General features: G+C 48.0%; 1 protein-coding gene across 5 annotated transcripts in view; it reads right to left on the bottom strand.

Moving 5' to 3' along the window:
* Otof (otoferlin) overlaps positions 1 to 22,377 on the bottom strand; it is a 98,616-nt gene extending 76,239 nt beyond the window's left edge. For 4 of the 5 annotated variants that reach the window (XM_028782945.1, XM_028782947.1, XM_028782948.1 and 1 more), the window contains exons 1-2: positions 22,169 to 22,377; positions 1,803 to 1,861 (exon numbers count right to left, since the gene is read on the bottom strand). In XM_028782945.1, coding sequence (XP_028638778.1) covers positions 1,803 to 1,861; positions 22,169 to 22,247 — 138 coding nt within the window. In that variant the 5' untranslated portion in view covers positions 22,248 to 22,377. The remainder of the gene's footprint in view (positions 1 to 1,802; positions 1,862 to 22,168) is intronic. The other variant, XM_028782946.1, reaches the window with a different exon arrangement.
* Between the last annotated feature and the right edge of the window lie 367 nt (positions 22,378 to 22,744).

The raw sequence follows: 22,744 nt of genomic DNA, 5'->3' as shown, positions 1-22,744 counted from the left end.
AAAGGGCCAAGCAGAGAGAGCCGTTATGAAATATAGCAACTAATACCACAGTTTCACAAAACGTCACCCACAGCTCACAGAGCACCAGGGAGAAATCCACAAAGCAGCAGTTGGACCTTGGACCTAGTTCATAGATAGTTGATAGACTGGAAAACAGTCTCCTCTCTCTCTCTCTCTCTGTCTCTCTCTCTCTCTCTCTGTCTCTCTCTCTCTCTCTCTCTCTCTCTCTCTCTCTCTCTCTCTCTCTCTCTCTCTCTTATTCTACTAAGGATCTTATGTAGCTGAGGCTGGCCTTGAACTTGATATGTAGTTAAGGATGATCTGAACTTCTCGATCCTCCTGCCTTCACTTTATAGTGCCGGGGGTGGACTCCAGGGCTTTGTGCATACCAGGCAAGCGCCCGTACCAACTGAGCTATATCTGAGGCAGGCGTTTTTAGCATCTAAAATCAACAGAGATAGTTACCCGGAATATACTAAGAAGATCTGCAAATCAGTAAGAAAAACCAAACAAGCAAACTGGTAAAACGGCTAGGAAGGTGACAGTTTACAAAAGAGGAAAGTAAGAGACTAAAGACATTCTCAAGAGATGCTCATATTCCCTAGCAATCAGAAGACATCTCTGTTGGACTGGTGAAAGCCAGGGGCCTGGGAGGGAAACCCCAACTGTAGATGAGGACATGGGTGGAGGAAGTGTCACTCTCTGCTGACAGAAGCACAGGTCGTGGCTGCACTGGGTCACCTTAGCTGTATGTCACCCTGTGAATTAGAGATCCCCGATTATAGTGCTCATCCTGAGGAGATACTCACACAGGTTCAGGTGAGGCCCAGAGGTCATTTTCTGTATTTCTAGTGGCATGAGCTAGGAACCTGCCCTGGTAAAGGGCACAGGACCAACTAACTCATCCTTGCTTGCTCAGGACCTGCTTGTTTTAGTCCTGAAAGTCTGTTTTTCTAGACTCTTCTCCATCTCGGGCAGACCAGAATGGTTGGTCACCCACTGCTGGCTGTGTCCCAAGCAGCACTTTGCAACACAGATGGAACTTAGAAAGAGTATATAGTGGAAAATAGAACAGAAAATGTTTAACACATTGTCATTTAAGTAAACAAACATACATATGCTTACAGCAGTCCAAACCTTGCCAGAATGTATAGAACACCAAGAGGCGTTTGTTGACTACATTAGAGGTCTGGTTGGGGGGAAAGAATCAGGGAGAAAACACACGTATATACGGTCATACCGAAAGACAGGGGCGGGGCCTTCCAGGGGCCAATGAGATGACGCATCATAAACAAAAGTGAGTAGTTTGTATGCTCAGTGGTCTATAGTTCAAAACCTCAGGGCGACCACTGTGCCTGTGTGTCCTTTGATGTTCCCACCCAGGAAGTGCCTGAGAACATAGGCAGGAGAGGTACCCTGATGCTCTTACAAAGGGAGAATCGACGGGCATCAATGAAGCTCTGGTGGGTTGGTTACTCCAAGAATACCATGAGACCCTGGGGAAAGACCCTAATGGCAACCCCGCTGACCCCCTAGAGAGACTCACCCTGAGGTTTAGAAATCTGGTGAGTATTTTCTCTACAGGGTCAGAGGGGCTCAGACCCGGTGCTAGCCGTTTCTCAGCTCTGTCACGCACGTCGTGGGATTCTGCTGAGCGGAAGCTCCTCCACACACCCCGCCCAGGAAGCCACTCAGAGATGAGGCATGCTGCACAGGGGACACCCAGGGTTAGGACCAGCACATCGGGGGCAGAGAGGGGTGCTTGCTGGAGAGGCGTGAGGACAGGGACTCAGACATCCTACCTCATCGAAGTCCGCCACATCCTCACAGTTCTCCAGGACGCGCGAGTAGAAGGACTGCCCTGTGGAAGAGGAGATCCTAGGGTCAGACTTGTCTAGATAACGAGCTGGGGACACTCTCATCTTGGGAGCGTCAGAACAGCACTTGACCCTATGGCTATGCAGCTCTTTCTGGAGTGGGTGGAGTCCCCACATATACCCTCTTATCTGAGCTTCTAGCAGTGAAAAGTCATTAACTCAATTTTATAAATGGGACACTAAAATCTAGGAAATCCTAGGCTAGTCAGGGCACAAGGGTGGAGCTGGGCTCTATTCTCACCTTGCCTCTTACCTGAGGGCTCTCTTGGTCTCCTTCTACCTACAGCCCACAGCCCTGCTGCCTCAGCAGAAGCCTGGTCCATAGGGTAATGAGGCTCTGCATACTGGTCAGGCTTTGGGGAGTCTAGCCCACTTCTGTGACCATATCCACAGCCACCCCAGGATCTGCTGGGGCAAGAACAGGTCCCAACTCCCCCTAAGTCTTAGGGCCTAAGAGATGACTGAGGACTGCTCTGGGAGAATTTGCTAAGGTGTCTTGTGTGGTCCCAAGTGACTCATGGCACAGCCTCTCGGGTAACCTGCTCCTTTAATACCCTCATTTGGGTTCTCAAGCAGCCCAGCTTCTACCCCGGACAGCCCAGCCAGAACAGGCAGACCCATTATGTCTGGGCAGACTGGCGTGACTCTGTAAACGTCTACAGTTAGCCAGCAGGATTCTGAGCATGCGTCTGTGAGCCCTTCCTTTTTGTGTAAACAGCACTGACTGCCTCTGCCTCCTGACTAAAACTGCAAGCCACCATACTTGGCCTAATGGCTTCTCTCTCAGTCTGTTTTACTTTGTGTGTTGGTGATTTCTACCGGCAGATTGAGCCCGCTCATTGCACCATTGGCTGGTTACACCAAAGATGGCTGGTACTGAAGGTGGCCAGGAACCAGGGCTGGTAACTCTGAGAGTAGCTGGCAGTCGGAACCAAAGCATGATGGTGAGCCATGGAGAGCTTCTAGGAGTTGCAAGCCTTGCAAACTGAAGAGTCCCTCGAAACCAGCTGATAGTTGTAGGAGGAGGGGTAGAACAGTTGGAGCTGCAGACACTAGGGGAGCTGTTGCTTTGTCTCCTCAAGATTACTGTCTAAATTGATCAGAATCTTCTGTCAACTGGTAACACAACCACAAGTCCTAGGTTGTAGTTCTCTGCTGGACCCATGGCCATGGTCTTTCCTTCTCCTGCTCGGTCTCCCTTCCCATTTCCGTGCCCCCGCCCTCTTGCAGAGAAAACAGGCTCAGGTAGCTTCTTGCTTGTGCCCTGCACATGGACCCCACCCTCCTGCCGGCTCATGTAATAGATGACTTGAAATGGACGTGGGTGTCTCAGACCACCCTCCCTGCCCCACGCTGCCTCCTTGGATGGAGATTGTTGAGTGTTAAGGCTGAAATCACCTTCTTCTCAGATCTATGCAGGTTGGGCCAAGCTGCTGGAAGAATCAAATTAAGAGAGAGCAGGGGCAGGCGGACAGACATGGGCTGGCAATGACTGAAGGCACTACTAGTCCAAACCACACTGAGAAACCGTCACTGGAATTCTTGATGTGCAGAACCATGGGGACTGGAGGTAAGAGGATGGACAATGGCCACAGGATCCCACCCTCAGGGGACTGTAAAGCGAAAGCCACGGGCTTGGAGCAGACCTCAGCCAGTATCATATAAAACATGTCCAAGATAGAGTGCATATGAGGTATAAGAATGATACAAACGAAGGGCGGTGCATTCTGTTCTGGAATGGGATGGGATCCCATGAAAAGGGTTGTAATTCTATCAGGGAGAAACCAAGCAGAAGACGTTAAAATTATTACTTACAATTAACTTACTATTCAAAAACCATAGCATTATGATAGGACACTGCTTCTTAAGCAAAACCAACTCCACAGTATGTATACACGTATTTTATACATCCGTATGGAAAGACCGTATTGCTAAACGACCGTCTCTGTGGGGTAAGGGGTAGATGCTGCAAAACATATACATGCTTCAGGCTTTCACTGTAATATATATATATATATATATATATATATATATATATATATATATGAATTTTTCAATTTAGTTTTCTGCTTGTTTGCTTGTTTTGTTGTTTCTTGGAGACAGACTCCATCTGTGGCTCAGGCTAACCTTTACCTCTCAAGACTTGACATAGTCTTCTAAATACTGGGATGTCAGGCTTGCGCCATCTAGTCTGGCTGTGTGTGTGTGTGTGTGTGTGTCTAACAATCAAACAAGGCCCTTGTGTATACCAGACAAACACTGTCTCTGATTTGTATCCCTGGCTATATGTATGACTTTTTTTCTTAAAGATTATACTTTACTTTTGTAATCAAAAGGGAAATACATTTAAATCCTCACCAACTTCAACCAGTGGTCTATCTCATGGAAGCCTTTTCCTAACTTGAACATAATTCTGTCTTGGAGTTAGCATGGGCTGTCAAGGGTGGCCATGGCTGGGTGGCCAAGTGACTTGGTATTAGGGGAACATTCTGTGCCCTCCTCTCCCAGAAGATTTGAAAACCCTTCTTGACAAGTATCAGGCCAGGGAAAGGTGGGATGAGCCCCGGCTCTCGCCATGACACAGATGAGGGAGGTGAGCAAAGAGGCTTGGCCGGGCTTGTTCCCTTTAGGAATGAACTCCGATTTTCTGGCCTCCGTGCCCTCATCCTGTTGGTTTTGAACAGTGTGGCACTATAGCCTGGCTTTGAATGCTTATCTGTCCTCTAGGTGTGAGCCACCATGCTAAGAACAGAATGGCTCAGCCATTACATTCTGTTTAATAAGAAATTTCCAGGAGCTGAATAGCTTTTATGACACAGGAGGGAGTGCTGGCCCCTGACCAGGAAGCCAGGTTCACATAACCCCCCCCCTCTCTCTTCCTCTCTCTCTCTCTCTCTCTCTCTCTCTCTCTCTTGCTCTCGCTCTCGCTCTGTCTATGTGTGTGCGTGTGTGTGTGAAAGACATGTACTAAGTGGGTGTGTATTGTGATGTGTGTTTCTGTGTATATGTGATGTGTGGGGGCAGGGACATGTAGAAATGGTTGCCTGGTTACATCTGAGATAAAGAGGACATGCTGAAACTCAGAGAAGTTGTGTACACAAAAAATAGATAAATAGATGAGACAGGAAAGAATCTTTAGCACTATCCAGGGACAAAACAGAAGGGGAAAAACTCGAAAAGAAGAAGCTCCACCAAGCTTTTGAAGGCAGGCAACGGAGGGGAGGGAAGCTTGAGCAATCACACCTGAGCTTTGTGCCTGTGTTAATTTCTCCCTCAGGCCACACACACATAATACAACTCCAGAATCAGGTGAGCACTGGTGTGCATTGGGCTTCCCCAAGGATCCACTGCTCTGAATAATCAAAGACCATTTCATCCAATAAGGTCTTAATGAGCCTTGGATATGGCTGTGCTCTGGGGTCTCCAGGAACGAAGGGCTGGGGAACTCAGCCATGGGAGGGCCATGAGGTCTGAGAGGGGCTGTTGGGTTTGAATGTATATAAAGCATTCCTCTGTTGTTTCTCGTGGCCCTGTGGAGGGGACATGAAACACAGTGAAATTAGTCACTGTGGAGTATACGCATCACAGCTCAGCTCCACCTGGAGATGCACTAAAAACCTCATTGTCTGGGGCTCTGGGGATGCAACTGTGAGGAATAGTCTCCGGCAGGAGAGCTGAACTCTCTCTCCCTCCATATACCTGTAATACGTTCATGGGAATATAAATAAATATTTGCTTAAACAAATCATGCAGAAACAGTGCAGAGAGAGATGAACCAAGAAAACAAAACACACTTTGGAAGAGCTATGTTTGGGAGGATGAACAAGCAGTCCTGTCTTCACTGGGGGAAGCCAGGGGATCTCCAAGGTATCACAGGAGACTGGGAACCTCATCGAGCTCAAGTTCATTCTCACTTACCACCCACTTCATCACCGCCATCTTAGAGACTGACATTTCAGCTTCATTTTAAAAGGCCTCAGACAAAACCACTAAAAATTCCTAATGCCCAATCCCGTTCTTGCCACAGAGAAGATAGAGAATAAATCTTGAAAGAAAATGGCCTTTTCCTTGAGTGGAGAGGGGTCAGGTGAGAAGGAGGTTAGATGGGAAATTGAACAGCACCCTCGCTTCCTCCGATGGCTGAGCTATTTGGTTTGAAACGATCCCCTCCCCGGCCACTCAGCATAGAGCTGAGCTCAGAATGTCATTAAGGACCTCACCATCGGATATTCCCATCACGACTTGAGGGTTCAGGGTCTTAATACAATAAAACTTTATTTAATTTGCTATTTAAAAATACCCACCCCCAAGCTACCGTCCTGTATGCAGATGAGCCAAGTGCTTGTATTATGTGCAGGGTGACTGATGTCCTAGCTTCTCATAGGATGTGATTTCACTGCACAGAATATGCCACCCGCACAGAGTGAGTTCTCTGTTCCAGTTGGCCCTGCTAGAGACAGACCTTTGAGACAAGATAGGCACGGAGGGCTGCTCCTTCTTTCTCACAGGTGACAAGAGGTCTTCCCCTCCCCGGCCTGTGTCAGCCCTGCCATTCAGCCCTCACCGAGTGAAGTTGAGCTGAGATAATTAGAATCTTTAGGAGCTTATTACAAGCCACAGGGAGAGACACGTCAGCCTCGGAGAAGCTTTTATGTAAGGTAGAATTAGGCTGCTGGTATGAAAGTGTGAGCAGAGAAGTAGGGGAGACGAAGTCTGTCTAGCAGGTCAGGGCAGCAGTTACCCGGGCATGAATACAAATAACAGAAGAATAACAGGTTCTAGATCTCCGAGGGCTTGGCCAGTGAGCCGGGAATTCCAGGAAAGACTGTATATAAATTTATCAAAGAATGTAGAGCTAAGGAAGGGGTTCTGAGGGAACTGGGAGTCCCGGGGGTGACGTGAGAAATACAGTCCTGAGGACGTAGCCATTGAAGGAAGAATTAAGTAGGGTCCAGAGAAGTAGGGGTTCAAAGTCACCCTTGAGCTACTGTGTTAGTTTGATTCTTCCTTGCTGTGAATAAAACACTGGACAAAAGAAGCGTGTGGAGGAAGGACCTTGTTTGGTATACAGACTGTAGTCCGTCACAGAGGCAAGAATCTGGAGGAGGCAGGAACTGAAGCAGAGGCCGTGGAGGAGCACTGCTTACTGGTTTGCTCTGCATGACTTTCAGATCTTGCTTTCTAATACATCCCAGGACTACCTGCCCACAGTGGCAGCATCCACAGTGGGCTGGACCCTCCCACGTCAATCATCAGTCAAGAGAACACCTGCAGACGTGTCCACAGGCCAATCTAGTGGAGGCAGTTGCTCAACTGAGGCTTTCCCTTTCCAAGTGACTCTAGTTTGTGTCAAGTTAACAAGAACTAACTGGCACAGTTACACAGAGAGTTCAAGGCTAGCCGGGCTACATAAGACCTTGCATTAAGAAAAACAAAGAAAAAGGAGGAGGAGGAGGAGGAAAAGGAGGAGGAGGAAGAGGAAGAGGAGGAGGAGGAGGAGGAGGAAGAGGAGGAGGAGAAGAGGAAGAGGAAGAGGAGGAGGAAGAGGAGGAGAAGGAGGAGGAGGAGGAAGAGGAAGAAGAGGAGGAAGAGGAGGAGGAGGAGGAAGAAGAGGAAGAGAAGGGGAGGAGGAGGAGGAGGAGGAGGAAGTCTGTTGCTGAGAGTCCAGGATGGGTTGGTCACCATCTACAGTGCAAGATAGTCTCAAGACAAATTCCACCCTCAACCTGGTCTTGCTAGGAGGTCGCCCTCAGGTTACTGTTACTCCATATGACCCAAGAGACTGAACAGAACACTCTCTCCCACCCAGTCCCTTCCTAATTCTTTTCTTGCATTATTTAAAATCAACACCGCTTCACTGTGCATCTCCTGAACTGGGCCCATTGGAGTTCTCCAAGCCCCTCCCCTCCCCGATGCTGTGTGCTTCCTGTTACTCCACAGCAGCTCTCGGAGCAGTGTGCTGCATCCTCCGTCTCCCCGGGCCGTGTCAGCCTGCATCCTTGGAGGGCTAGCTGCCTTCACAAGCTGCAGGAAGCAGGACATGACAGCCGTGAACACAATGGCGAGGACAAGACTTTGGCAGGGGTGGGTGGGCCTGGCTAGAGCCCTGGAGCAGGGGTCCCATCCACAAGGTCTCAGGCCGTGGAGGAACACTTCCGCCACCATCGTCTGTAACCTGGGAATAACCATGCGGAACCAGTCTAACGTCTTAGAACCCTGAGGCAGTCAGCAAGAGGTTTCTCTGAAGCACGTCTAAGCATAAAACCAAGTCTCCATGAGCACAGGGCCATTGTGCAGATATTTAAAAGGTTCCATTTATTATTACTGCGTAAGAATGCATGATGATTGTGGGGGGTGCAGCCCATGAGTACGCGTGGAGGTCAGAAGATGTCTTTGTGGAGTTGCTTCTCTCCTCCCATCTCAAAAACGATTCTAGGACCTGAACTCATATCCCCAGGCTTGCGACAGAAGTACCTTCACAGGCTGATCTGTTTCTGTCCTGAGTGGTGTAGACAGATGCTGTGGCTCTTACAACAGCTTTGCCACTCGATAGCCACATGCCTGCACACACAGTTACTTCTCTTTGGCTTAGTCTCCTCATTCACGAAACGGGGAGAGGGCGGTGTTTAGAACAACATTTATGCATCTTTTATTGCTAGGCGCAAAACTGCCACTGTTCTACAGAAGAGTCCTAGCATTGCTTTAGGCCTTTAAGTCATGTACTGAATATAAAAGTTGTCTCCCCTACTATGAACCACATTTATGGTGTAATTTTAGCAGCATATAATTAGAAACAATTTTTCACTCACCTGTAATATTATTCAAGTTTTAGATATTTTAAGTATGATTATGATTTTTTTTAACTAGGTAAAATTTACATCCACAGATCTTAAGGGTATATTTTAATGAGTCTTAATAAATGCTCATACGTGTTTTAATTACCACACAGTCAAGATATAGAACATTTTCAGTTCTTCAAAAGCTCCCCAGCCCCCTTCCCAGCTACTTTCTGCCTGGCGCTGTCAGCTTTAACCACTGCTCCAATTTCTATCATCAAAGGTTGTTTTTATCCCATCTTAATTTTTAAAAATTTACATTTAGTTTGCATGTAAGAGTATGGTCTGCATGCTCGATGCCCCTGGAGGTCAGAGAATGACATCACATCCCCTGGAATTGGAGTTATAGATAGGTGTGAGCCACCATGTGGGTACTGGGAACAAACCCTAGACCTCTGCAAGAGCAACAAGTGCTTTTAACCACAGAGCCGTCTCTCCTACCCTGGTGTTTTCCCCACCTTAAGCATCATTTATATGGTCTCCTATAGAAGGTGCTTTGTGTATGTGTGTGTGTGCCTGTGTGCGTGTTCATGTGTGTGCCTGTGTACACGTAGTCAGGAGAGACAGCCTTCGCAGTTGTTCCTCCAGCGTTGTTCACTGTGTCCTTTGAGACAGGATCTCTCATCAGCCTGGGACATGAGAAGTGAGCTCCAGTGGCTGACCTACGAGCCTCCTCAGCACTGGAATTGTAAGTACCTGCCACTGTGCCTGGTGGGTTTTAGGCATTAAACCCAAGTCCTTGTGCTTACCGGGCAAACACTTTACCAACTGAGCTCTTCCTCAAGCCCCTAGATGTGCTTTCTGCGTGTCTGGCTTCTCTTAGTCAATGTTTTTCTGGCTCATTCATATTGATGCATACATCAGTATAGCTGTTCTCCGTGTCTGAGGGTTCCAGGAACCAGTTCCCTATAGATATTAAAATCTATGGGTGCTGGAGTCCCTTGTACACAGGGACTTGAAACATTTGCATTTAATCCACACACATCTTTCCATGTTCTTCCCTTTGCTAGACCACATATAACATATATAATGTAAATGCTTATAAATGTAAGTAGGGTGTATTACGTAGGAAATTCTGACCGGAGGCAAGGACATGTTCAATATTGATGCATTTTCCCTTTATTCTTCTCAATCCTCACGTATAGATCTCATCCATAGAGTGGGACAATCTATTTTCACTGTTGGGTAATATTCTGTTGTATCGATAAACCTCAGTGTGCTGGGCTGTTCTGCTGATAGATGGATCGCTTCTGTGTTCTGTTTGTTTTGTCAACGTAAGTTGTCAAACTAGAGTTTCCTGGGAAAAGAGAACCACAGTTGAAGAATTACCTCCATCAGCTTGGCCTGTGGGAATGCCCATGGGCAGCCTTTTCTTGGTGAACAATTGTTACGGGGGAGTCCTGCCCACTGTGGATGGTGCCACCTCAGGGAAGGTGTATAAGAAAGCAGACTGGGCAAGCCACGAAGGGCAAGCCAGTGAGCTGCATTCCTGCCTTGGCTTCTCTCAGTGATGGACTGTAAGCCAAGCAAGCCCGTTCTCTCACATGCTGTCTTTGTTCTGCGTCTCATCACAGCAATAGAGAGCAAACTGGGACAGCTGATATCAGTGAATCTGTTGTGAATAAAACAACAACAAAACAACCTTCTTGTAGACATGGAATTTCACCTTTCTTGGGGAAGGCCTAGGAGCAGAATTGTAGGTGCAATGGATAGCTACCTGTATAAGTTAGTCAGAAACTGCTAAGGAGTTTTCCAAAGTGATGGCTGTGTTTGACAAACTTATCAGTAATATAGTAAAAATAATCCAGCTATGTCACATTCCATAACCATTTGGTCAATGTGAAACTTTTACTTTTCTGGTTATTTGTAGTGCCTGTGAGACAAGCAGCTTCTGTAACTTTCTTTAGTGATGCTTATTACCATTTTTGGGTTTGGGGCTTATTCTATGAGAATCTGTTCAAGTCTTTGGCACACTTTAAAAAGTTTGCCCGTTTGACTTTTTATTGATTTGCATTGGTGTGTATTTTTTCATCCAGTATGTGCCTTGACTTCTTGTATTCTTAACGGCATTTTGTGATGAATAGGAGTTTGTAATTACTAGAAAATCTAATTTATTGGGTTTGCATTTTACAATGTGTAGCTTTTTCATTTTCTTTAGGAAAATTTTGTGCAATCCAAGAATATAACAAATGCATTTTAAAATTTCTTCTAGAAGCTTATAGTCTTTTTGTTGTTTAGCTTTATTTTAAATTTTATTTTAATTTGTATGTGTGTGGTGTATGCACATGCATTTGTGCATTGTTGCATGCCTGTGTGCATATGCAGAGGCCAGAGAAGAGCGCCCTGTGCTCCCATAGCACCTCCCATGTTACTTCTTTGAAGCAGGGTCTCTCAATGAACCTAGAGTTCATGGTTTTGTTTTTGTTTATTTTAAATTTGTTTGTACTAGATTGACAGCCAGCACACTCCACCAGTCTTCCTGTCTCTGCTCCTCTCTGTCTTGGCCTGCCTTGCAGGTACCTGTGAGACCACATCCAGCCTTGTCACACAGGTGTGGGGATCTGAACTCCACTCCTCATGTCTACCCAGCAAACATTCTACTTCTGAGCCATCTCCCCAGTTCCCCTGCCCTGATTTTTACAAGGAACGCTCCATGTAGCCTTAGATCAGGCTGACCTCAAACTCACAAAGATTCAGCTGCCTCTGCCTCCCGAGTGTTGGGATAAAGGTGTGCACCGCTCTGCCCGGCTCTGTAGCCCCCTTTAATGTTTAGCTTTAGCGCTCCGTCTTAGATTCATAGTTGTGAGTGGATGATGTAGAAACATGAAATTTATTTTTCCCATATAGGTCTCTAGCTCTTTGAAAAAGCTATTACCTTACTTCGAATCATTTGCATACTCATGAGACCCACCTCTGGATACTGTATTCTACCCCATCGACTGTTATCTAGTCTTGGGCTAACACTACACTGACTTAGTTCCTGTGATGTTATAGACTTTTAATCAAATAGTGAGACTCCCAGCCGTCTCTGTTTTCAGAGTTGTTTGGGCTATCCTAGATCATCTGAATGCCCACACAAGTTTAAAATAGTTTCTGGTGTCTACAAAACAGCCTGCTGTAGCTTTTGTTGGGACTGAGCTCATTGTAGAGAGTAGTTACTAGAGGTCTGGTGCCTTTACCATAAGAACTTTCCTCTCACTGGCTAATACGTTTGCTCTGTGTTCTATGTCCTTTCATTCCTCTCCGTGTTTTGTTTATTTTTTATGCCAATGTCCTTGACAAAACTGATTTCCAAATATTTTATACTTTATGCAATTGTAAATGCAATTACTTTTTTTTTTATTTCTTCACTTCAGCTGGTTACTTCTATAGAAATATTTGTATGTCTCCATCTCGTGTCCTAAAATGTTGCTAAATTCTGCACATTGAAATTGTTTTCACAAAGGTTTCTTGGGCTTTTCCACCCAAGCCAGTAAGACTTTCATGAAAAAAGGCAATTTCCTTTCTTCCTTCCCCAGCTGTGTAAGTTTTGTTTTTCCTGTCTTGTTGCACTGACTAGAACGCCACTTAGTAACGGATAGACAAGCAGAAGACTACTTTGTTTCACCTGTGATCTTAATGTTCGGGATTTGTGGAGTAAGCGTGATGTTAACTGGATATAGTTTTGGGGTAGTCCCTTGTCTGATTAAGAAATTTCTCCATTTCTACTTTGCTAAGTGGGTAGTGAATTTTGTCTAGTGATTTTTATGTATCTGTGGGTAGAACCATGCAGTGTTTCTCATTTATTCTGTTTACATCGTAAAATGTTTTGATTTTATAATTTTAAATACAACTTTGCTTTTCTGGGATAAAACTTGTGTGTCATGATGCACACTGTCTTTATTACTTATCTGTTGGCTGATATTTTGTTAAGTGATTTTTATACCTGTGCTCATGAGAGCCATTGGACACACAAGTGTGTGTACGAATGTGAGTATGTGTAAGCATGTGTGGTTATGTGTGAGTGTATTTATGTATGAGTGTATGTGTTTGAGTGTCTGTGTGTGTACATGTGTGTATGTGAGTGTATCTAAGTGTATGTGTGCATGTATGTATGTGTGTGTGTACATGTGAATATAAATGTGTGTGTGAGTGTGTATGTGTGTGTATGTGTGAGTGTGTGTGTGTATGTGTGACTGTGTATGTATGAGGGGGTGTGTGTGTGTATGTGTGACCGTGTGTGTGTGTGTGTGAGTATGTGTGACTGTGTATGTGTGAGGGTGTGTGTGTGTGTATGTGTGACCATGTGTGTGTGTGTGTGTATGTGTGACTGTGTATGTGTGAGGGTGTGTGTGTGTGTAGGCCAGAGGTTGATCCGTCCTCAGTTGCTCTCCCTTTGATGTGAGGATTCAGGGCCTATCCTGGAACCTGAGCTCTCTGATCCCATTCAGCTGCTCTGCTCGACAGCTTTCCCAGGGATTCCATCTCCACTTCCCGAGCACTGAGATTAGAGGTGGCCTCCATGGCTGCCTGGCTTTTGTGTGGGTGCTGGGGATCTGAACTTCAGTCCTCACGCTTGTGTAGCACACAATTTTCAAGCACATCTCTCTACGTTTGCAAAATTAGAGCTTGTGGGAAGGAGGCAAGGGTCAAACCCAGGGCTGCATGGCATGCACCAGGCACACTCGGTGTTACAGCCGCAGTCACCCATGGTTCCTAATGTCTCATTTGTGCTCTTTGTCCACAGATTAGAAAGGAGACGATTATTTCATTCTCAAATATTCTGAGTTTTAAAAGATATCATAACACTATTGATTTTATCATGAATTTAATTATAGCCAAAGACCTTCTGTGTAGAATGTGCCCAACCCGAGACCCGTGGGCCGTCTGTGCTCCACAGTGGCTATGAATACACCACACATTTGTAGATGACAATATCCCATTTTTAAAAGGTTGGACTTCCCTGTGAGTGTACGGGATGTCAGACTATTTTTTCTTAATTATCAATGTGTATGATATGCGTATGTGGTTGCACATGGCACGCACACATGTGGAGGTCAGAAGACTACATTATGGAGTTGGTTTGTTCCTTCAACCTCTGCATGGGTTCTATGGATCAAACTCTGGTTGCCACACTTGTTGAGCCGTCTCCCAGGCCTGGGTGTCAGTCTTTTGAAATGTAGTGGCACCTGAGTCCTGCAGCATACTGCCTGTCACAATGACAATAACTTAGATAGATAAGACAAGTGTTCATTCTTCAGTTTAGAAGTGTAATACCTCAGAAACCCTGTTAGAGTGACGTTGGAGGAGGGATGTGTCAGGTCACCCATCTCCCTAACGACTCTCTTGTCTGCTTGTTGGCAATTTCCTTTGGAAATAACCCATAGTTTGCTGATACACAGTGCTCTTCTCTGTCTTTTTGACAGGTGATGGCACAGTACAACAAAGAAATTCAACTCAAAATAAGTTGCCCCCCCCCCCAAAAAAGCATAGTCCTCAACCTCCTTAAACCATGTCCTAAAATCCAGCTGCTCACAGATCTGGGCTCTGGAGACCGGAGACTTCCTGGGGCTCCAACTCCCTGCTAAGTGAAGGCCCCTCAGCCACTATTCTTTATTTCCTGTTAGTCAAGGGTCATTTCCATTTCCCCTTTCTCACCCTGCTAACACCCAGAAAGTCAAACTCAGACAGGGCTCATCTGAGAGGCGGGGTAGGGCAAGGATCTTAAGCCATATTTGAACTTACTGAACGGCATTTCTCTGATGCAGCTCTAACCTTCTCCCATGTGTTGATGTCACTGGGTCCCACTTTTTAGACAGGATCATGGAGGCAGACAAGGTAGAAATGCCTTGGAGGCCAGGCCAGGGCTAGCAGATGCTGGGAGATAGCTTCTCCCAATACAGAGGCAGATGGAGGTCCTTGTGACCACAGTAAGCCACAAGCTGTGCAGAGAGCTCTCTGTGCCAGGTACTTAAGGCACGGCAGGAGAATGACTGTGTTCACATTCTCGAATGGAGTAAAAGCATCATTACAAGCACAATGCTGATTTTATCCTAAACTTTCGCTTTAAAAAAATTGCAGAGGCTGGAGAGACGGCTCAGTGGTTAAGATCACCAGCTGCTCTTCCAGAGGACCTGGGTTCAACTCACAGCAACTACATGGCAGCTCACAACCCTCTGTGCTGTAACTTCAGTTCTACTGCATCTGAAACCCTCTTCTGGCCTCAGCAGGTATGAGGTATTCAGATGGTACATAGAGTTACACCCTAACAAAACACCCATTCACACAAAAATAATAATAATAAAAATAATAATAAGTAGGATGGAACCACTAATGGGGTGAGAGTATCACAGAATATTCTGTCTAAGGAGATTTTTCTAGAACTGTGAAACATGGATCCATGTGAGATCTGCATGCCTGTGTAGCAATGTGGCCACCTTTCCCTGTGTGGTATGGGATGATGTACCTTCTTGCTATAGTGATGTTTGCTGCTCCCTGAGGTGGGTGACCAAACATTCAACTAAGGCTGCGCATCAGAATGGAGCATCCTTAGAGGACGTGCTGGCTGGTCTGTGTCAACTTGACACAAGCTAGAGTTATTTGAATGAAGGGAAACCTTAATTGAGATAATGCCTCTCAAAAATCTGGCCGTAAGTCATTTTCTTAATTGTGGGTGGTGTCACCCCTTGGCTAATGGTCCTGGGTTCTATAAGAAAGCAAGCCAGGGGAAGCAAGCCAGTAATCGGCACCTTCCATGGCCTCTGCATCAGCTCCTGTCTCCAGGTTCCTGCCCTATGTGAGTTCCTGTCCTGACTTCCTTTGGTGATGAACAGCAATATAAAAGTGTAAGCCAGATAAACCCTTCCCTCCCCAACTTGCTTTTTGGTCATAGTGCTTCTTAATTACAGTAATAGATACCCTAAGACAGGGGGAATCCAGGGCATCTATCTTTCTCTATGTGGTAGGGAGTGGTTTACCTTCTTGAAGAGTGGCGTATAGGGACACCTTGTAACACTTACAGAGCTGGGATGGCATCAGGGTCTCTCGGGTGGGATCGTCACCACCTTCAGGCTGCACAGTGACCCCTGTGGCTGACTGACCAGCTGCTGAAAGTGGTCAAAGCTCCAGTCCTGGGGGTGCCCACGCCCGCATGGGTGCTCATAGCTCCAGAAGTTTGGCCTGATATCTCCACGTCTGGCAGCACTCCGTGAGGAGGCAAGAGGAGGACTGACTGCTCTGAGCAGTACATTTGTCCAAGTATCATTTTGCCTCTCATTATTTACCCACCTTTGCCTGGGACTCCACATAAGAATTCTGGCAGCGTCATTGGAGAGGCAAGGACAGGGACAGGGACAGGGACAGGGACAGGGACGATCTTAGTCTTATTTGAGCTTGTTGATCCCTGCTTCTCAAAATCCAAATCCCTATGTCACAACCGCCCTCTATCCAGAGGCGTCTTTTCCTACCCTCTCAATGACTCTGTCTCTGAGCTGTCTCTCCTCTGAATAGCAGACCTCCCTTGTTTATCTATCCCACAGCCCTAGCCGTGCCCTGCTCCAGCTTCCTCTCTGCAGCCTGGAACCAAATGGAATGTTCTTTCCTGAACCAGATCTTAGCCTCTTAGCCTCTCCCCACACCATATGTTCTCCCACATCCATTTAGCAAACAGAGTTTGAAGGCTTCAGTGTACCACCAAGACCCACTGAGTCCACGGTTAACTGTTTTCCAGCCTCGGTGCCACATGGCCAGCTCCTAGACCCTGGTTCACCTCCACACACCACACCGCACCAATCTTTTTTTTCCCCATTTTCTATTTTTGCACATACACGTATATTTTGCATGAGTGCAAACACACATGTGCTTGCTTGTGAAGGCCCAAGGCTGCCAGGATCATCCTGTATCACCTGCCCACCTTATTCATTGAGATAATCTTTCAGTCAAGCCCACCCCTATGGCTACTCTGCCTGTCTAGCTTGCTCTGGGGATCCCTGCCTCTGCTGTCCCAGGGTGGAACTGCAGGCAAGCCTCTGTGTCCACCTTGTATCCCATGAACATGGGTTCTGGAGCTCTGAACTCTTGCGTGTGGCAAGCACTTTAACCATAGAGCCAACTTCCCAGCCCTAAGCTAGGCTATTCTGTAGGCTTGTTCCTGACCAGATTCTCTGACTTGCACTCGGGGACAGCTCCCTGCCGGCATATGCCCTCCTTCTGTTGACATACCTCCCAGACCTCACTCATTTTGGCTGCAGGGTGGCAGGATTGGTGCTGCCTCCTGCCTCTGCCCTGTCTTGTCAGGGCTGCCAATCTCCTGGTTCCAGCATGCTTTCCTGGTCATGCTGTGCCTGGCAACTGAGCCTCCTCCTCTGCAACCCTCTGTGTGTTCACAGTGATGGTGTCAGGGCTGTCCTTCCCTTCGGGGGCCTCCTTGCCTTCCCCTCAGGCTTCCCAGGGTCTAGAGCAGTGTTTGGCACATGGATGGTTCTCAAATACTATTTGTGGATGAATGAAAGACTGGGTGAATGGATGATTAACTACTTGATTCACAAGACACAGTAAAAGAAGCTTTCCCTGAGCTGGAAAACAATTTACAGCATCGAGGAGACAAAGGAAATTGACATGGACTGAGTGCTTGGAAATTGCTCATGTTAAAGGAACAGTAAAATATATGTTTTTAAAAAATATCTATGACTTGAATATTTCTAGATAAAATAATAGATGGGTTGTTTTTTTTTTTTCAGGATAATTGGCATGAGGGAATTAGAAGGGGCTCTTGAACAGAATAGGCCATGAACTGAAGATGTCAAAACTGCAAGGGCTTATGCTCCCTCCTCTTGTATATATTTGAAGCTTTTTATCATAATTTTTTGTCTGACCAAGGAGTGGGTGTAGGTAGGAGAAGGTAGTTTTTTTTGTTGCCAGTAGAGATGAACATGATAAGCAAGCCTTCATGCTCTGGGGAATCATTTGCAGGTCGGCTCTCCCTCTGTACATTTCCAGCAGCATTTGCTGAGTGGCTTTGTAGCAGAAGATGATTTTATAGTCGTTTTCATAGCATGAAAATATCTTCTTCTAGCAAAGCAGGAGGGACTAGGGATGTTCTGGGTGTAATATTTGCTCCCTACCAAGTCTGCATCTGCTTGGGCTTACTCAGGGGAAGGGGGTAGGGGGAGGAGGAGGAGGAAAAAGAAGAGGAAGAGGAGGAGGGAAAGAGAGGAGAGGAGGGGAGGAGGGAGGAGGAAGAAAAGGAAGAAGAGAAGGAAGAAGAGGAGAAAGAGGAAGAGGAGGAGGGGAGGGGGAAGGAAGAGGAAAAGGAAGAGGAAGGAAGAGAAGAGGAAGGGGAGGAGGGTGGAAGGAGGAGGAAGAAAAGGAGGCGCTCTTGACACCCTGGGGTTTAGGCAAGAAAGTGTCCCCCAGGTGTGCTAGAGGAATGGGAGGATGCTGGGAATGCTTCCCTTGTAGCTATGTCAAAAGCCCAGCACTGTGCCCACATCTGCATGGGCTGCAGCTGCGGCTCCTGGGGAGCCCCTCTGTCTTCTGCCTTCAGAAAGAGAAACACCTGCCCCATTCTCCAACAGCAGAGGTGCTAGGATGGCATAGGCATTCAGGGAAATATAGAGGATGAGGGCCTTGGATAGTCTGACTCCCTTGCTGGGGATGGCAAAGACGGTTCCAGAAAGAAATCATATTCACAAAACAAACAAACTGTCAAGGGTAAATCTTGTCCTCAGGGCACACTCATGCCCATCCCCCTACCTCTATCCACAGGGCTGGCTTCCCATCCAGTTCTTCTGGATGGGAGTCCACTCTGCTCCCTCATCTAGAGAAGTTTTGTCTCCGACAGCCCATCCTCATGTCTCCTGTATCTACTTATGCAGAGATGCCATTCAAGACCCAGCTAGGAGCTGCTTTTCCAGGCCAACCTTCCCTCCCCTTACAGGGAGCACTCCCTGACTGCTGGGGCTCTGAGTGACATGGTTACTGGGTTGGACCACCCCCAACATTTGCTGAAGGATCAAGTCAGCCTTCCTCCTGGACCCTGAAGCTTCTTTGAGCTAGAGTCTGATAGAAGGGAGGTGAGCCAGTGTTCTTTTCATCTGGGTATATCCTATAGCATATAGTTCTGGTGACGACGTTTACAGTTGAGCTAAGCCAAGGGTGACAGGGCCACAGTGGAAGATTTAAAGCCCATTCAACAGTGAAAAGTGTGGTACATGGTACTGTGTGTTTGTAATCCTGTCATCCTCAGCTACAGAGAGTTCAAGGCCAGCCTAGGCTACATAAGATCCTTTCCCACAACACTAACAAATAAACAAAAAAACCTAGAGACCTCAGAGAAGGAGGTCATTTCTTACGGTGGCTGCTTAGCAGCTCAGCTGAGTTCTGCTCTCTGCCTCGAGGGTCCTCAGGAGGTAGCATAGCTCACAGACTGTGTGCACAGTAGAACTATGGCAGAGCTACAAGACAGTGTACAGATATGGAAGGGAGAGGGAAGGCTTCCTGGAGGAGTGGGCACATGAGTGGGCCTTGAAGTAAGCACAAGATGGACATTTGTAAGGCGGAGGATGGGGGTCATTCTACAACAAAGAAGTACACAGTCTCAGGCAGGAAACCCTTGGCATCTCGGGAATCAGCATTCAGTGTAGTAGAGCGGAAGCTGGGGTGTGGGGATGGGGTGTAAAGATGAACCCCCACATCTGATAAACCTCTGCCTTACTACAGAGGACCTCCATACCAGCAGGTCCAGGTGAACAAGTGGACGTCTGGAAGATTCTCAACCTTGTGTTTTGTCAAGAAGGCTCAGGGGAGGAGTGTAGAGATGACAAGCTACCAGTGGGATCTGGCGGGAGCAGGGTTCACAGGGGCTGAGCACAAGGCAGAAAAGCAGACAGACAGGCAGACAGGTGGACAGGCGGACGGACAGTTCCTGCCCTGCATTTTGTGGCTCTGGTGATTTCTTGAACAGAGAAACTGGAAGCCAACAAGCATCCTGCACCCAACCTGTGCCTGAGCGGGCTCCTGCAGGCTGGAGACCCTTCCATGCAACGGGGCTATTGGATCCCATCTGCTGCTGGGAGGCCCAGGGTGGCCATGCAGGGCGAGGCAGGGTGGAACCCGTGCCTCTTTGTTTCCCTGCAACTTTTCAGGGCGGGACCTTCCTTCCCTTCACCCCTAGGTCCCATGCTGGCCCCTCACCCCATCTGTTGCCTGCTTTCTTTGAGTTTTGAAGAGATAGGGGGGCAGTAAGCTCTATTTCCTAATCCCCCCCCATACAGTGTGGTTTGACATGGGTTGTAGATGTCAGGAAAGCACATGCTACTGGTCAGTTCCCTCAGAAATGGCAGTGTTAGCTGGTGCTTTGGGGGTGCCCATAGTTACCACCCGCTGTGCATCTGGTGAATGTCTGAGCATGTTCCTTTTGGAAATCTGACTGAAGTCTTTCTTGTTCCAGCTGCCCACTCCTCACCTCTTGCTGCAGGAGCTCTACCTCTGACTATGAGGAGAGTGTGGGTTGCAGATAGCCTGATTCCTGGGAGTTTGGCCTGGCAGCTCAAAGGAAGAGGTGAAAAGCTGGCCCTCGTGGACAGACCTGTAATATCAGCTACCGGAGAGGCTGAGACAGAGGGAGTGTAGCTCAAGGCCTGCCTGGGCTATAGAGTGAACTGAAGGCTAGAAAGGGGAGGTACACGTATGGTTCAGCAGTGAAGAGCTTATCTAGTGTGCGGGAGACCATGGGTTCAGCTTCCTAACACTGCCCCCTGCAAAGAGAAAACAAAAACAAACAAACAAATAAAAAACAAAAACAAGTCTCTGATGGACAGGATGCCCACTACTTGTGCATCCTGGAAGAGACAGAAGAAAGTACAGGACTGGGTAGCCAGGATGAAGACATGACAGTTGGGCAACTGTCCCTATCCCTCACTAACTCACTGACCGTCTCTCTGGACCCTGGTTTCTCTTTCTGGGAAGGAGACAGGTCCTGCTCAGCCCGGTCTGTGGTGTTACAACGGTAACCACTGAGCATCCTAGGCTAAGAATCAGGCCCAGGGCTGTGTGGGGAGCACAGGGATGTACTCGTTCTTCTACAGCCAGCACAAGCCAGCAGGTGGCTCACGGAGAGCTAGGCTTCCACAGAGAAAGCAGCCGCTGGGGTGGCCGGCAATGCAGTAGGTGGTCCAGCCCACTCCCTGGTCCCTTCTGCCACCCTTGCTCTCGCCAGTAGACATAGCTGGAATCTCCACTTGCTCTGTGAACAACAGGCTGCAGGTGGAGAGCCCAGGGTCTCAGTGGGTGACACAGGGTCCCTGGAGGCTCCTACTGGAATGTCTAGTGACTTGCCACTTCTCATATCTCCCTCCTGGCAGACCTGTAGGGACATCCTGGGCCATAGTTCCTTCCCTGTGACCCCTGTGGGGGAGATGACGCCACACTGGAGAGGGGCACATTTACCCTGGTCAAAGCGGCTAGGCAGGCTGAATTTTACAGAGGTGGGTGGGCACAGAGCTAAGCTCCATCTTGTATTTCTCAGGGGATGCCAGACACCCTGGGTGAAGCCCAGCTTCAGCTCCTCAGCTCTTTGAAGCCAAGCTGCTACACTCTCTCCAAGCTCCGGCTCGCGTAGCCTCTGCCTCTTCTCTCTCCAGCTCTGCTCCCAGCTGTGGGGCACACGGTTCCCAATTCCTCTTATGCCGTCCTTCCCTTTGCTTGCTCCCTCTGCTGATCCCTCAGCCAGCAGTTGAGAATTGCTTCCTCCTGGAAGCCTTCTCTGACTGCTAGCGCCCAGTCCTGGTTAGGGTAATCAGGTCCCCTTCTGCTCTGCATCACGCACTTGTGTCTGTTTGCTCACTGCTTCCCCTATCCCATCAGATGTGGCTCTTTAGAATCGGGCCTGTCTCACACTCATCTTCACATTTCTGGCCCCCAAATTTGGTACACAATAGGTCATAATACATGAGCCGAAGGAGGAGGCTAGGAGAAGTCCACGGAGGAGCAGTCGGAATAATGTCCCTGTCTAGAAACGAAGATCTAGAAAAGCCAACAATATCCTCATCACACTGGAGGGCAGAGTACCACTGGCTGCCATGGCTTCTACCAGCCACTCCCGTCTTTTCAGGCATAGACTTCTATTCAGCAGACAGAAGACAGTCTGGGGGTAGTGGTAGAAAAGGGGTCCCAAGAAGGTACTGGGCTGGGGCTGTTAGTCCTGGGTCTGTGTGACCACAGGGATGAACCCCTCATTGAGCCAAGAATCCGTACTCTGCCAGGACCCTGGCATGTTGGGCCAGGGGGAATCATATGAAACCTAAAGGCTGGTCAGGCCAGGGGCAGGTGGCCACTCTTAAGAAGCCGTGTAGCCACGGTGCCTGCTAGAAGTTTGCCATCCCTCCTCCCAGTCCTCTCCCGTCCCTATCGGCTCACAGAATATGGGCTGAGCCAGCTTACAGAACTGGTGTTCTCCTGAGACACGGGCTTCCTTACCTCGGAAAGTGACTTTGGCGATCCGGTCACCTCTGCCTCGAAGCTCTGAGACAGTCTTGAGGTGGACGATCAGGGCCATGCTGATGGGGAGAGTCTGGGCAGTGCCAGAGCAGCGGGAAGAAGCTCTTGCTGGTGGAGTGTGGCTCACACGCCTCTCTCTTCTCTGGCTGCTTCTGCCTCCTCCTGCTGCTGCCCACAGAGACCAAGGCAACCAAAGCAAGCTGCTCTTTCAGCTCATCAGAGCCGTGCAGCCCTGGCAGCCCCGCCCCTCTGAGTTGTCAGCCCAGTGTGTGTGTAGTGTGTGTGTGTGTGTGTGTGTGTGTGTGCATGTGTGTGTGTGTTGTTCACACAGCTAGTAGCCCAGGAATGCACAATAAATTCATTATTCAGCAGCACCAGCCCCTAGATAAAGCCCTGTCCAGCTTCAGGTGTCTTCTCCCAGCTCTTTGAATGGAAGCCCCTGCCACTTGGCAGGGCTGAGCAAGCTATGCCACTCAGAGCCAAGAGACTGCAGAGGGCATGAGGATGAGGAGTGGGGTCAGAGCACTGCTCACGGGGATCTGGAGTTTCATGATC

This window comes from Grammomys surdaster, unplaced genomic scaffold (genome assembly GCF_004785775.1).
Source record: "Grammomys surdaster isolate TR1022 unplaced genomic scaffold, NIH_TR_1.0 946, whole genome shotgun sequence".
NCBI lineage: Eukaryota > Metazoa > Chordata > Mammalia > Rodentia > Muridae > Grammomys > Grammomys surdaster.
The sequence above is the reverse complement of the archived record's forward strand: the minus strand, read 5'-3'. Positions and strand labels throughout refer to the sequence as shown.